We start from the raw sequence: 15,300 nt of genomic DNA on the forward strand, positions 1-15,300 counted from the left end.
CCTCCCTCTCGGAGCCGTAGCGCAGCCGAGATCGACCCATCTGCGCTTCTACCTCGTCTTCATCTTCGGGTGCTTTCGGGTTGATCCGAAAGTCGTGAAATGTCGAAAGATGTCGCCATCGTTACAAAAGGTTACGATGTAAAACGACCTCGAACCCGCCACATCGCTGCAACTCGACAATAGGCCTTCCATAACACACGCTGAATCGAGACCCTAATATCGCTCAATTGACAGGACCCCGAACGCATCCGTGAGTCGAGCGATCGAGCATCCACCTGACATCGATCGACCATTACTAATCAACCGCCGGTACATTATCATGTATATCCTCAAACCAGACAATGACTACCATCGTCACCCCACCGACCGAGGCCAACAAGGAGCTGACTGCATCTCAGGCTTCAAATCCGCTGGTCAACCCGCTGAACCCGAAGGGTATCAAGCCGTAAGCACCGTATCTCATTCCGTCCCACCTGGATATACCCTTCAACCTTTCCAACTACGATCCTCATTACAAGCCGATCGCTTACGAATCGATTTTCGCTCCTGAACTCTATCTCTCCATCGCACCATAGATGCTGCGCATGCCCCGAGACAAAATCGGTCCGAGATGACTGTTTCCTCCGTTCAGACCCGACGACGGCTCAGGTGGACTGTAGGGAGTTTATCGAACGGCATCGAGAGTGCATGAAGGGGTACGGATTCAAGATCTAGCGACTCGTGTCTAGATTTGGAACCCTGTGCCTCTTTGTGTGCTTTCTCTTTCCCCGCCAACCCTCCAACATTTCTTCGCATTATATACCACTCTGAACAATCTCTTCATCGCATGAATCGATCCTTGAAGCGATCTCGGATTAGACACTGTTTACCACCACTCTATTGTATCTTACAAGCATGATCTGACGCGGAGGATATATTACAACAACATACAGACGATTTGGAGAGAACAATAGGCTGGGGTGCTCTAGTATCCATGCGTTCTATACTGGACTCGTTCCGTTCCTTATAACCGGATCGGATTTCGAGCGAGTAGCAAGGAATCGGCGAACAGAGGAACAGCACGGTGGCAGTATCATCTCTCAATTCTATTGCATTGCGCTCCACCGGAACCGTCAACAATAAGGGGACCGGCATATGCGGAGTCCGCTTTTGAAGGTTCTTGGGCGTCAACGTCAGGTACAGGATAGACCTGGCACGGGGAGTGTCGTCCGGAATGGTCCTTGATTTGGACCGCAATGGCAGCTCGAGTTCTGGATTGATACCTGGGTTCTCTCGTCTTCCTCTTGTAGGGATTTGCGATTTCAACCCATCCGCCCTCGATTTCCACGCGAAATGCGCGCGACGTATACTTCGATTGCGGGCCATCATTTTGATGTATCTTCTGGATACCATCCGAGCACTCTTTGCTCATCTTCACGGAGTAGTCATATTTATTGACTCGACACGTCAAGGTGTCTTGATTTGAGTCGTTCTTGATTCTCCAGTATCCTTCCTCCTAGATGGGGCAAAGCATAGATGGTCAGCGCGTAGACACTTTAACTCGGTAGACAGAAGCCTGAGAGTTCGAGTTACCTCTGCGATCAGCTTGTCAAAGAACTATACTTTGGCTTCGTCAGAACTCAGGGTCTTTGGCGCAGGAACTCCACGTTCGACTCTGTTCACTCACCACGAACAAATCTACCATGCGAAACCTCTCGAGGATGCGTTCGCACCACTCGCGCAAGGCCAACTCGACCAGACCCTCGAACTGCTGCTTTTCGTCACCAAACGATTCGATTCGGTCGATTTCTGCTCCAGATCGAGTCTGATGCCTGTTGATAGCACTGATGGGGTTTGACTGTGCATCCCTTCGATAAAAGCTGCCAGAATATCCGCTTGACTCCCATCCGGGTGCGCTACCGGCGCTATTACGACTGATACCACTAGTATATGATATGGCCAGTGGTTGATTGACGTTCGGGTCATAGCTGTCTGGGTAGCTTGAGTGGCAAAATCCGGGAGTGTCTGTGTATCTGCTCTGGACGTCTTCTGGATAAATCTATTGTGGCGATCCGTAAGGCGGATAACCCTGAAAAACAGGTTGCATGGGATAAAACTGGGAATCACCATGATCGGATGGCCAGATATAAAGGGAATCTGATGGCGAATGAAGTTGACCCGACGATCCGTGGGCACCAAAATCGCTTTGCTGGCTGAAGCCGCTTTTTCCACAGCTTTTCAACATGATTGAGCAAAACGTATTGTGACTTCTTGTCACACATTCATTGGGACACGCAGCAGCTGTAATCTGACATGACGACTGCTCTTCGTCCTTGTTCGCTATATATACTCACGGGGAACCAGCTGTATCTCAAGCATGCGCGATGATTCCTTTCATTATGAGGCGACTTGCGCCACGAGTGTTCACGATGGTGAGGCCGCCTGAAAGCACGTCAGATAATCTCCGCGATGTGAAAGGAAATGAGATTCATCTTGCCTCGAGGCTGTACAATCGCGTGCGATGATGACACAACTTGTATAGTCAAAGCAGAGCGAAGTGCTTGGCGATGAACTAGGGCCCCACAGTTGCGGGAACGGCCGAACGATGGTCTACTCACAGCATGTCTTAGACGTACACAGAGTCTTAATTCCAGCCAAAGTCTGGTTTGGGTCATGTGGTGCATCAGGTATCAGCTGACAAACAGCCATTCACTCGCAAGATACTTGTGTTACAATATCCCTCTTTGGGACAGAGACCAGTGTACCGGTTTCCATCCCCAAAGAGTTCTTTACACAGTTCTATCCGCTACAGAACACGCATACGTAGACAGCGGGACACTTTATCCATCTCCAGTTGCGGCGCGAAAAGGCATCCAATTCTAGATAGAGCGCACGACCTGGAGATTTAAAAAATCTTTTTACCGCTGATTACAAACTTCTGATTAGACAAATGCGCAAGATTTCTCTATACTGGATCTACTCTTGCGACTTGTATCACCTCCATCATGAACCAGATGGTGCAAACACCACTCTTGGGATTGACCTTTCGTTGCAACAAGGGGTTGGCTACGGTGATGTTGACGTCGCCTACCACAAGTTGGACAGTCTCGTGAACCCATCTGTTGACGGTCGGCTTCGTGGATTCATCAAACCAAGGTTTCACAAGCCTCGCGTATGGAGACGGCGTCATTGCGCCCGACTTCCTGTTTCCATTGCGTGACAGTAATTTGCAATAGTCACAACCGTAGGCAATCGAGATGCGGAGTTGTCTTTCCTGCCAAGATGGCGAAAGGTTAGTACGTGCCTGACGTCGCTGACATGAAGATTGGCGCACGACACGCGCAGCTACATGCGCTTACCTCACGCAGGGTTCGTAGATATGCGAAAAGCTGAAACGTACGGCAAGTGGATATCTGATCAGAGCTGTTCCTGCAATAATGATACATGGTCACTACTCACCCAAGCTTGACAGAGGGGTTGGGAATTTGACGCGATCCAGAACCGCAACAATTCCATACAATCGGCAGGAAGCGTCTCACGATGAACGAGTTTGAGGTCCACCTGCTCGATCATATTTGCATCTGGCTCAAAAGGAAGTCGGAAGTTGCCCGGCATCCTAGTAATCTGACTTTTATAAGTGCCTCTTCAGGGAGCTGTCTTGTTTCTTGGACTTGCGACAGCGACAACGCAGTATTCCTCATCGAAAATTCACCCAGTGGCAGATACCCCCGCTCGAGGTTGCGGGAATCGCCGTGGAAAACGCAAAAGGGAAAACGTCTCCCGAATACGGAACGCCTTCTCTGGGTATGGAAAAGATCAAGAGGGACTGCGACACACTCGCTTCGAGATTTGCCTCAACGCCTGTAAAAATCCGATCTTCGTCCTGTGAGCGTTCGCGCATAGTTCAGGGCAGGAACCGACAGGTCTCTGAAGATAGTCAGGCGATCTACTGCGAATGTCAGCCATGGCCGAATGTTGAGCGACCTATATATGGAGAGAGCGCAGACTCGGAGAAGCGTCAGCGGCAACCTTCCCGGTCAACCGGGACAAAGGAAGCTGTGCCAAGGGGGGTGCAGCGAGAGCCTGGAGTTTAACGGTGGCACGAGAGGTTGATAGTCTTCTAGCTTCTCGCGGTTCTACCTTTCTTGAGCAGCTGCACTTGGGCATGAAGACGCAAGTCTACTTGATATGATTCTTCCTGATTGCAACTGGTTGTCAATCAAGCCGTAGTAGCATCGGGTATATCGTACATCAGTCGCATCTCGATCATGAATTAGCACAAGTTGCCTCATCTGCAATATGCCCCGTATACCCTATTCTGTATCAATGAGCCTGGCAGTCTCTTCTCGGTCGCGCTGCTTCCGCCACAACTTCTTCAACCTTTCCTTGATGCTTGGCCAACCCACCGTTGCCCCCGCTTTCCGTAACTTATGCGAGCCCAACTCAATGCCGGCGCCCAGAACTATCACCATCGTGAAGATACCCCAAACCCCAGGACCCCCAAGCACTTCCCACCCGTTCCTCCTCCCCTGCTTGTATCGTACGCCGCTCTTGACGACGAAACCCCCTTCCCCTCGCTGCCGATACCTCACCGTCCCATCCACCTCGACCAGCCCGGAGACGGCTTCCGACCCAGATCCATCGCAGACCAAGACCTGCGCTCCGTGTTGTATAGCGAGATCTTTGGCATGATCGAGGATGATAGAGGCGACCGATCCGCTCTGTGCGGCAGGCGGCGATGTGGACAACAGGATCAAAGATGGGCTTTCTGCCGTGGAGTGGTCTGCCTTGCCACCGGACGCCCTGACTGGCGAACTCGCAATTGATGGATGCAACGAGTCCAAGCAGATCAAGGGCATGACAGGTATATCCCTGACATATGGCGCCTTCTCCGCCCAGTCCGGTTTCGCTATACCTCTCGGGGGAGGCAGTCCGATCTCCCACGAAGGCGGCGTTTCCGATCCTGGCATATACCCATAAGACTCGACGATCGGCACAAGTCTCCTCTTCTCATACTCCCCAACGACCCCTTGAGGACCAACGAGGACGATCTCATTCCGCCTTTTTGGGTGTTCCAGGTCGTCCTCCGCGACAGGGTTCGATCTGGGCGGACTTCCCAACCCAACCCCGACCCAGACGCCGTGTCTCGCCGCGACCTCGTGTACCTGAATCAAAACCTGGACACGTTCCTCCTCTGTCCTGAGATGGAGGGCCTGTTCAGGCCAAAGCAAGACCTTGGCAGACGGCGCCAATTGGTCCGTCTCCTTGATAAAATCGGCCAAGTGCCGAGTCTTCGCTTGGGGCAAGACGCATCCGACCGAGATGGGCGTCATCTTCGAGACTGGTGCTGACATCGACAAGGGAGCCATCATAGGGAAGAATAAACCCGGGACGACCGTCAGAATCAGAGTGAACCCCACAAATACCCTGTAGGCATTGTCGAAAAGGTCCAAAAACGCAGGCTGGGCAGCTCGTGACAGCCTCCTGCCTAGCATGGCAGTCAGGGTTCCGTACCCGTGCGAGCTACTCCTGGATCTAGGTTGCGGATCGGCTAGCTGATCTACCCTCGAACCTTCCAACGGAGATGGAGCCAAGCTCCCCTCGGCTCTGCTTTCATCCTCAAATCCAATCAAGTCGACGGACTTGTGGCCAGGGATCCCTCTGCCGAGGGAGATCCGCCTTCGTTCGTCCGTCCTCTGTCTCTGTTGATTGTACATCTGCGAAGCCACGCTCGGGTTGTCGGAGATGACGGTAAAGATCCGAGCTATAGCGACCGACCAAGAGGCTGCGAGGAAATCCAGGCCTGGCTGACCGAGGTGGCGTAGGATCGGATGGAGAAAGGTAGGCAGGGTCGAGGCCGAACCGGTAGGCGAGCCCTGTCGATCATCGCTTCTTAGTATCAGAACCCCGGTGATCGCATATCAAACAAGCTTGAGGCAAAACAACAGTACTAACCTGTCTCCCGAACGGGTTGATCTGCTCAAAGACGAGCCACCCTGTCATCCACAAGAACGGAAAACCAGCGATTCCCAGCCACCGGCTTCGATTCCGCATGGACGCCTCTCTCGTTTCTTCGTCTTCCGACTCCTTGATGACGAGTGTATTCTGCAGCGACCTGTACGCTAGAAGTGGTAGACATACGAATCCTGCCGAGACGAGCGAAAAGACGAGTTGTAGCAAGATCGACTGGACGGCAGGTAGCATATGTAGCGTTGTAGGCAAGTAAGCGATGAACGAGGCCACCGTGACGATAGCATAGGCGATGAGAAAGTCACTCTTCTCTTGTCCCAGACGTGTGAGGTAGAGCAAGATGGGGATGGTGATCAAGCTGTTGACGAGGACGGAAGGGGAAGGCCCGAACGCCACCGTGCTCGTCAAGAAGAGTGTCCCGTAGGTGATGGTGGTAGAGTCGATCAAGTCCATGTTGGGTGGTCGGATCGAACCAGGGTTTGATAGTCACATCGCAGTGTCGGCTGGATGCGACGAAGAATCCTATCGCCTCCGACCTGAAGAAGCTCGGGAGGATTGGGAGGCTAGCCGATGTTCTGCTTGTGTGAAACGACGATCCTCTTCGATTGCCCGTAAGCAGCAGCAGCAGCGACGACGATCACCCCTACGAGTACATTCCCTCAGTCACCCTCGACTTTTGCGTCCGAAAAATAGGTTCCGCCGTCCCGTAGCTTGAAGATGATGACGTATCACCATCCTCGAAACGTCATCCTCGTCATTTGCTTCGAGTATCATGTGACCTTTTGCACCGCTATACCTCTGTACATCATGGTCATATATGCCCTCTATTACCAGTATTACAAAATCTAAAACGTCCTCCGTATCGAAGCAGGACCCGGGCCCGCATTGGTTCTAGTACGTTGCCGTCAGCCTACCCTTTATAGCTCATAGCCTCGCGATCCTCGCTCAATGCCCTTCGGTACCTATAAACAACCAGCAACTCGATAAGCTTCCCCTTCTATAGCATAACGACACATAACCCATTCTGAAGAACCAGAAGTCCAAGACTCACTCTAGAATGACCCTGAACATGTAACTCTGCATGACCTCCCACCTCCAATGCTCCCTAGCGAAATCCCTGCCAGCCTCGCCGATCTGTTTGCCCAGAGCCTGTAACGTTTGTTTGTACCCGTCAGTCTACCATCTTTCGCCGAGAAGAGGAACTAGACTCACCGGGTGTCCGAGAGAAGTATCCACCTCGCCATCAGGCCCGATGGGACCCAGAAAGAACGCCGCGGTGTCATATAGGTCGTCATAAGAAGGTTTGATCGGGACGTAGTGTAACCAAGGGACTGTACGCGCACGAGGTACTGTATAAGTGATCTTATTCGGCGGCATGAGGTGTGTGTCTCAGACTCACCCAGCCAGTCCTGATCGAAACGTACATTAAAAGTCGCTGCATGAGCTGACGGACAAGATAGTAGTAAACGGAACGTGACCAGTGACGCACCTGGTTCCAATCAGGGAAGATGGTCATCTTGAACACAGCGCTTCCAGAAGTCAACAATCGGTAGAAACGGGAAGACCTGAACGCGGGTGGAAGAGAGATTGTTCAGCATACGATCAGAGGTGCCAGGGTTACTGGAGGTGGGTGTAGGCTTACCATCCGTTTCCTGAGCGGTTGCATAACAGCGCAGCGAGGTCGGATCGTCAGCTGTCGTCCAAGACGGAATATGCATCAAGCAAACTCACCATCGACATCAAGAGCGTCTAGCGGATCGTCATAAAAGAGTCAGCCAAGCCTCACAGCAGCAAGCATATTGAGTGGAGGATAGTCGACTCACATTTATATCTCGACCCCTTCTCGGGGTTGACTCGAGGCAAGAACTCGATCTGTTCGGCGATCTCATCACAGAGCTTGGTGTTCTCGCACTGAAGGTCGTGACAGAGAAACTGTTAGCTTGATGCCATTCGACTCGTTAGCAAGAGACAAGCTACTCACTTGGATTGGCTTGCCGGACAGACCGACATCCATGTACGCCTTTGTCAACGTCGCCTCGTCCAAAGTCTCCAGGTTGAAACCTCCCTTGCCATCGGGCATCATCACATCCCTCGTACTATCCTTCAAGACCTGTTCCTTCCCCTTGGGCCCGTTGATCATCAGGTGCAACCTCATCCTATGACTGTCCTGCCAGGGTCGTTGATGGTTGAATCCGCCTGTGGAAGATCCTCGCCAGAAGACCTTGTCGATGTCTTTCTCTTCCCAAGGGTAGAACTCGGATTCGATAGTTGATAGGTTCTGGAACGCTTGAAGAGGGACCGCTAGGATCTCGGCATTGTTAGAGTACTTGGAGAGAACGACCAAGGGCCGTAGCTCCGATGGCGATCGGCCGAAGTAGTCGAGACTATTGAAACCAGAATTTTGAACACAAATCGTGTAGATAGCCAGCTATCGAGCTGCAGGACTCACTGCATAGCTCCATGAATCCTCTTCAGCCAAGGGTTCTCACAAAACCCGAACGTCTTTTGATGGTCGTGAATGAACTTTTGTCCCAATGCCAACTCCGAAGCGTTCTCGGCTCCCGGGACGATATTGGCGGGAGAATCCAGGTTGCAGGCGCTGAACCAACCCTTGATCGGGGTTCTTTTTAGGTCTTGCAGGCGTTTCAGTTCGTCTTCGCTAAAGTCTGTCTTGGTCCACATAATTCAGCCTCGACAGCAATTGAGCATCTGAGAGAACGGGCGTCACTCACGTTCACCCTTGACAGCCAGCTCCAAAGCTCTCTCTCGCTGATCCTGCCCCAAGACCTGACTGCCTAGATCATGGTCACTCCCCGTAAACTCGACCTCGAAGCCCTCGGGCAAGTATCCCAAGAACCCCTGGATCAAGTTCTTCATGGAAGTCGGTCGAGAAGACTGGCCTTTGGCACCACTGATGGTGATGTTACCGGGGGAGACGTTTAGGGTGTAAACGTAATCGGCGGTCTTGAGCGCGTCGTGACGTTTGCGGAAGGTCGCTGGGTCGAGGGCGTGGAAGGGGAGGATGTCGGTGACTGTCCGGTCGTACTAGATCATCAAGATACCAGAATAGAATAAGCATACTTGTGAACAGCAACCCCTACTAGCTTGAACATACGTCGTCAACAATCTTGATGTCCTTGTCCACGCAGAATTTCCACCAAGCCTCGAACCCCTTGGGAGGCGGGATCCCATACCTCCGCTTGTATTCTGCTACGGCCTCTTTCAACGTTCTCGACTGATTGGACAACATGTTGTCAAACTTTTGTCGAGCCTGTTCCATCAAGTCGTCTGTCGATATCGGAATCGTCAGCGTGTACGCCGCAACGGGTTGGAGAGGCTAGAAAAGTTGGATGCTCACAGATAGGATGCTCCGCTGAAGGAGTTGCCTGGACTTCGACATACCCATCGTCTCTGAGATGGTGATCCGGAGTCTTCTTCTTGCCCACCCTAGGCAATCCCAGGTTCCCCAAGGCTCCTTCCCAGATCCCTCCCGCCCCGCTGCCCTTGCCGACCTGCTTCAGCCCACCAGCGATCCTGATCGGTTTCCTATTCGCGTTCCCCGGGATCGGTGCCGGCTCTTTCAGATGAGACGCATGATCCTTTTCGAACGAGTCCGATCGTTCTTGACCTAGTCCGTGTCGGATCGAGAACCAATAGAGGGCTCCGAAAAAGGCGATCAGGTAGAGGACTTTGCGTGGACGACGGATCTGAGCGGGCACGTGAAGACCGGCTGTCGAGTGAGGGTTGCCGGAAAAAGACTTTTGCCTGGCACCGGTGAGTTGTCTTGCCGCCATGGTGGGAGGTTGGACGATTTTGTACAAAGCTCGATCAGGCTAGGTTGAGGACGTAGAGGGTTATCAGTTATCTCTTCTTTGTGTTGTGCTTTTTCTCCAGCAACCTTCAGGGTCGATGGGCCCTCGACCTAACTGAACCTTAATTTCAGGATAAAAGCTTCCGAGACTCCCAGTTCCGGACACGTTGATTAGGTAAGCAGCTCAGAGACTGAAGCTTGGTCGAGGTTTTTGCTTCCGGACGACCTGGACCATCGAGTTCGGGGAAGAAAGTCGAACATTTGAAGTTGTATGAAGCTGTCGAGAGTTGAATACGCTCAACGTCAGACCCAACGGTAACGTCGGATCGTCACACCTACACTATATAGTTGGAATTGGAGTCTTGTCTCTGACCCGATATTGGAGATGACGACGGTATAGAAAGCGGCAGAGTTCTGGATAGCCTTCTCGGAAGGTGAGCCTTCGTTGCTCTGCCTCTTCACACGAGGTCGTCCCAATCTGACTCAAATGGCATGCTCTCAACACTCGCTCGAATCGCCAGTCTTGTTAATCGGAGCTACAGAATACTACAAGGCGACACACTCGACCGAAACACAGCATGTCGTTGCCTCCACCCGTTCGCATCCAGCCTCCGGCAAGCTTGCCTTTCCCGTCCGGACCGTCCCAGGTTGGATCTCCCTCTGTCGCCTCATCGTCTTCACGGCAGCATCCTGCCACGAATTTCAGTCCCAAGGTTGCATCGACCTTCCGGAAACAGAACAAACAACAGCGTGACGGCCAGAAGAGCAATTTTCAAGCACGCAAACATCATCAGTCACCCAGGCCGAATAACCAGCCCGGCAACAGCTCACCTCGGCCTACCGGGAATGGCGGAAAGAAGAAACAAAAGCTCAATCACAAACAGCAACAGGATAACACACCGAAGCCAAAGCAAGACGGAAAGAACGCGCTGAAGGCGAAGTCAGAAACTCAAGGATCCGGTACACCCAAACCTCAAGGCGTTCAGCGCCCGTCTTCCTCGCCTTCTCCTTCGCCTGCATTTTCAGCTGTTCCTTCCAAATCTATCCCTTCCCCTCTGAGAGTCAACCCCTCAAAAATCCACACGACAGTAAGTGGCACCACGTCACCTGCGAAGACCCGTAATGTGGAAGCGAATGTCGAGATTCAGGACGAAGCGGGGAATATCATCGATATCGGCAGGCAGGGTAAGTATGTCGTGCTTCTCATTGCGTGATGAGCCTGTTCAAGCCTTATGTGCTTTTCGATCAAAAGGAGGAGTTCCTGGGAGGCTTTTCGATTTGCAAAATGAGATTAGAACGTCAAATACATGGGAAATGAATCGCAAGTTCAGGGTGGTGCATGTCCGACCTGGAAACAGGCTAGTACCTATATTCGATGGTGCGTCGGTTTCATCAACCCGGTATTCTACAGCAACCTGATAATGCGCGCTAATTGTTCCTGGTTCGCAGCTCTTGACTATTCTTCCTTCTTGGAACGGCTTTCGATCGACCCCCCTGCGAAACAGATCCTGCAAGCCCAAGTATACAGTACTCCGCTTTCTGAGACTGTGGTCGAGAAGAAGCGCAAGCGGGAAGAGAGCGTTGATGGTGAAGAGGGATTTTCAGCGCTCACGGCTACTGCTGTTCAGGTAGCAAGCGACGCATCAACGGCAACGACCTTGGCGCAAAAGCTTAGCAAGAAACCGAGGCGGCGACATAAACTTAAACGCAAAGATGACCGCGGCTCCTCTGCTAGCCCCGCGGATGAACCGACGGTTTCTTCGAGCTTGACCTCCGAAACAAATCCGATGCAAGTCCAGGTTACCGTGACCCCTTCGTCGGAACCTTCTTCATCTACCCATTCGGGACCTTCAAAGCAAGCGCCAGATTCTCCTTCTCCTGCACCGCGGCACCTCGCTAATATCGGGCATCAATTCAAGCCCAATCGTCCATCGCCGCTAAGCGGACCGGCTGTCCTACCGCCCCCAAGCGTTTCGTCAGCGGCTTCGTCCTCCAGGGAAAGCTCGCCAAGACTACTTCACGCTGGCGATGTCATCATGGAGGACGTGAGCTCAGTTGCGGGTCCCTCTTCGAAAGCGCAGTTGGCCCCGAAACGGAGCACACCGCAGAATACCGCCAATCTAAACTCGCCTGCTAGAAAGAAAAAGCAGGCAGGCGAGACAGCGGCTTCGGGCTCGCCGGGTCTTCAGGATATCATAAGCGTTGTCGCTGGGCTATCTGCATTACTGCCTAGGATAACGACCACCATTTCTCAATCTATCGAGTCTGGATCTGAGTCTGAGTCGGAATCGGAATCGGAATCGGAATCGGAATCGGAAACCGAATCTGGATCGTCAGACGAGGACATTGGTGATGACTCAATCGTTGACGAGAGCGGTATCACTCACGCGGAAGCTGCTCGAGCTTATGAGGAATACAAGGCTAAAAAAGCGGCTGAAGCTGCCGAAGCTGCTCGAAAACAAGAGGAACAGGAGCGAGAACAGCAAAAGAAGCGGGCAAAAGAGCAGAAGAGGCTGGAGAAGGAAGAACAGAAAAGGCTCGCGAAGGAAAGAAGTCGGAGACAGGCCGAAGAGGACAAGCGGATCAGGAAGGTATCAGCTGCTGCGACATTGGAAGCGCAGAAGAATGCTGCCGCAGAGCAGGAAGCTCGAAAAGCGATGGACGAGGAGAAGGCTCGAAAAGCGGTCGAGGAAGTCGTAAAGCGGCTAGCTGAGGCGGATGTTCATCGCCGTCGTGAGCGGGAGGCGGAAGCGGCGCAACAGAAGCAGGAGCGAGAATCAAAAGAGCGACAAGAGAAGGAAGCGGAGAAGAAAAGGCTCGAGGCGGAAGATCTGAGAAAACGAGAACAGATAGCGCACTTGGAAACGCAGCGCTCGCAAGAAGTCGAGCAGGTCAAGCGAAACGCTTCCGTCGCTGAAGCTGCGATCGAAAGCGAGACCGAGTCGGAATCTGACACTGAGAGCGAGAGCGAGGTCATCACAGAGAAGCAAGCAAATTCACAAGACGTCGCACAGTTGCAGCGGTCAGATCCGGGCGAAGCCGTGACGCCTGCTGTCACGGCAGAGACAAGGTCAATCGTCGTTGCTCCCGCTACCCAGGATGAAGATTCATCTTCCGGGTCCGACTCTGACAACGAATCCTCCACTGGTACTTCGGGTGAAGAGGATTCAGAGGAAGACGAACTGGAGGACGAAGCAACCTCTGCTCAACTTGGTCAGGCGAACATAGCCCCTGCAACGCGTCTTGCGCATCTGCCATCGTCCTCGCCGGAACCGTATTCGGATGACGACGAAGATGAAGATGAAGCCCCTCGCAAGCAGAGTCAACGGAGACGGACGCAGCGGTCTCCGAGCACGGACGTTCTGATCCCGGAGGGTGACGACGACGATGATGATGCATCATCCATTGACGCGACTCAGCCTCTTGTTCAGCTCAGCCAGATGCAAAGCTCGATGGACGAGATTGAAAGCGCTGGCGAACTAGACACAGTCATGGACGTGGACGTCGTAGAGGAGTTCCCAGCTCGGGTCACACCTGAGGTTGACGAGCTTGCGGGTAGCATTCCGTCCGTTCGCAGGGCGGAGTTGAGCGATCCTGACGCGACTGAGGACGAGGATGAGAATCACTCGACTACTTCTCTTGCGCCTACCGTGCGCGCGGCGTCTGGAGATGCGGAAGCCATGGACGTTGAAGCCGCCGAGTCACCATCGATGGAAGTGGAAATTCCTATAGAGACGCAAACCTCGCTGATACGACCAGCTCGACGAAGTTTCGCAGAGTTGGCTGACGAGGTCGAAGCATCAGCGTCCGCTGCTCCGAGCACCGGGAATCAAGTGTTCTTCCAAGCCCTACAGACGGAAGCGGATGGGGATCGAGCTGCACTCGAGTCCGTCGTCTCGGAGCAAGAGAAGGCGGGCAAGCAGACAGATGTAGGAAGCGATGTTGATCAGCTTGTGCCCGATGAGGCTGCAGACGTTGCGGAGAGCCAGTCCTCCTCGGTCCCTGATAGTACGCCGACACCAGCTCCGCTGAAACGCAGGATAATGCCATCACGAAGTTCCAAGTCGGCTAGCTCGCCGAGTTCGGGATCCCCTTCCACCGTCATCACTGCGCCGAGCCCGTCAGCAAATGACAAGTCTGCGACGATGAAGTCGGTTACCACCGAAACTCGCAGTGACGAAACGCAGGAGACTGCAACTGACAGCCAATCGAGCGCTTCGAAACCCAAAGCCATAGCGCCATTGCCCAAGAGGAGGGGGCGGCCTCCTAAGGCGAAACCATCCCCAGCTCAAGTTGTCGAACCGTCAGAGACAGCCTCGATAGATACTGCTTCCGAACCCTCTACCAAGACCTCTACTCTACAAGCCGAAATCGGAGCCGATCTGCCGGAGCAATCATTAACTGTTACGAACCAGGACAGTCCACCTGCCGAGGCGGCTCCCAGTCAAGATGTCATCGGCAGTTCCGTCTCACCTCAAGCCTTGATGAGGCGTGAGCTAGAAGAGGAAACACCTGCTAGCCCGCCCTCCACGACACCTCAATCGCCTTTCATGAAAAACTTGCTCGCCGCTTCTCGACCTGCCGGTGTGATGACTCGTGATCCACGGGAAGAAGCCAGGATACGACGACGCGTAGGCTCGAAACCTTGTCTGATATGTGAGGCTGTTCCAGCTCACCTGCAGAAGGACTGTCCGGTCGTGATCAAAGGACTTGCGTCAATCGAGAGCCGGATGAAGGAATTACAGGATGCTGGTGGACACGTGATGGCAATCGAGGCCTTGAAGGGATGGCAGAATCGTTTGCAAAAGGGCAAAGCCAACCCTGCACCCGGTATTGCGGCGTCTTCTGCCGTTGTCTCTGAACGTCCTCCTGGAGTCAATGGTAGCACCCGACCAGGCCCAACGGATTCAGCCTCGCAGAACCGAAGCAAGTCGCCAGCTGCGATTAACAACACTCTGGTCAAGGCCTCGGGGCCTAATCTCGGAGTGGCATCGTTGGCTTCTCCTGCTCCTCTGTCCGCCCGCTCAGCTGGAGTCAATGGCAACTCTTCGCCCGGTCTAAGCGGGTTGTCGGCGAGGAAGCGTCCTACGGTGGCCACCCGAAACAACATTCCCACTCTCTCGAGCCTACGAGCGGACGCTTTACGAAAACCCCGCTTGTCCGCTACGCTGAGTAAAGAAGCGGTGACGCCTACGGTAGAAAAGCCGAATATTTTTGGGAAGCGAGGCGCCGATAGCGACGACGAAGAGAGCTCTAGCGGATCGGATACCGATTCAGATGATGGTAGCAAGGGTCCTGCCCTGCCGTCTAGCTTAGCAGGGAGGATGGCGAATGGCATCAAGTCTGCGAAGAAGGCTGTGGGCTGGTAGCAGCGGGAATGATAGATTACGGAAGGTATATAGTTGTAGAGGGTTGTATAATGCCGCCTGTTTGTGAGGCGTTTCTGAACTCATATTACGGACTTGCAATTCCGTGAACATTTTCGACGCACTTATCGCAAGCAAAGCAGCAAGGAGCAGTGTTTAAACTCCAGGCGTCAG

General features: G+C 53.2%; 4 protein-coding genes across 4 annotated transcripts; 2 read left to right on the forward strand and 2 right to left on the reverse strand.

The window, feature by feature from the left end:
- The first annotated feature begins 169 nt into the window (after nucleotides 1–169).
- HD553DRAFT_190169 (cytochrome C oxidase copper chaperone-domain-containing protein) lies at nucleotides 170–795 on the forward strand. Its single transcript, XM_046177009.1, has 3 exons — nucleotides 170–250; nucleotides 339–445; nucleotides 576–795. Exons 2-3 carry the CDS (start codon nucleotides 342–344, stop codon nucleotides 712–714), a joined length of 243 nt encoding a protein of 80 aa, XP_046038558.1. The 5' UTR covers nucleotides 170–250; nucleotides 339–341; the 3' UTR covers nucleotides 715–795.
- Nucleotides 796–4,150: 3,355 nt separating this feature from the next.
- Nucleotides 4,151–6,529, reverse strand: HD553DRAFT_334279 (uncharacterized protein). Its single transcript, XM_046182135.1, has 2 exons — nucleotides 5,935–6,529; nucleotides 4,151–5,855 (listed from the first exon to the last, which is right to left on the reverse strand). The coding sequence occupies exons 1-2, from the start codon at nucleotides 6,400–6,402 to the stop codon at nucleotides 4,293–4,295; spliced, it is 2,031 nt and encodes a 676-aa protein (XP_046038559.1). The 5' UTR covers nucleotides 6,403–6,529; the 3' UTR covers nucleotides 4,151–4,292.
- A 195-nt stretch (nucleotides 6,530–6,724) lies between these two features.
- HD553DRAFT_307487 (uncharacterized protein) lies at nucleotides 6,725–9,817 on the reverse strand. The gene is made up of 13 exons (XM_046179432.1): nucleotides 9,308–9,817; nucleotides 9,065–9,237; nucleotides 8,682–8,994; nucleotides 8,399–8,615; nucleotides 7,931–8,333; nucleotides 7,773–7,860; nucleotides 7,681–7,698; nucleotides 7,592–7,601; nucleotides 7,439–7,514; nucleotides 7,349–7,358; nucleotides 7,162–7,280; nucleotides 7,001–7,098; nucleotides 6,725–6,911 (listed from the first exon to the last, which is right to left on the reverse strand). The coding sequence occupies exons 1-13, from the start codon at nucleotides 9,741–9,743 to the stop codon at nucleotides 6,860–6,862; spliced, it is 2,013 nt and encodes a 670-aa protein (XP_046038560.1). The 5' UTR covers nucleotides 9,744–9,817; the 3' UTR covers nucleotides 6,725–6,859.
- Nucleotides 9,818–10,062: 245 nt separating this feature from the next.
- HD553DRAFT_307490 (uncharacterized protein) lies at nucleotides 10,063–15,295 on the forward strand. The gene is made up of 4 exons (XM_046179433.1): nucleotides 10,063–10,194; nucleotides 10,282–10,945; nucleotides 11,013–11,138; nucleotides 11,210–15,295. The coding sequence occupies exons 2-4, from the start codon at nucleotides 10,339–10,341 to the stop codon at nucleotides 15,127–15,129; spliced, it is 4,653 nt and encodes a 1,550-aa protein (XP_046038561.1). The 5' UTR covers nucleotides 10,063–10,194; nucleotides 10,282–10,338; the 3' UTR covers nucleotides 15,130–15,295.
- The last annotated feature ends 5 nt before the right edge of the window (nucleotides 15,296–15,300 follow it).

This window comes from Filobasidium floriforme (genome assembly GCF_021052385.1).
Source record: "Filobasidium floriforme strain CBS 6241 chromosome Unknown HD553scaffold_5, whole genome shotgun sequence".
NCBI lineage: Eukaryota > Fungi > Basidiomycota > Tremellomycetes > Filobasidiales > Filobasidiaceae > Filobasidium > Filobasidium floriforme.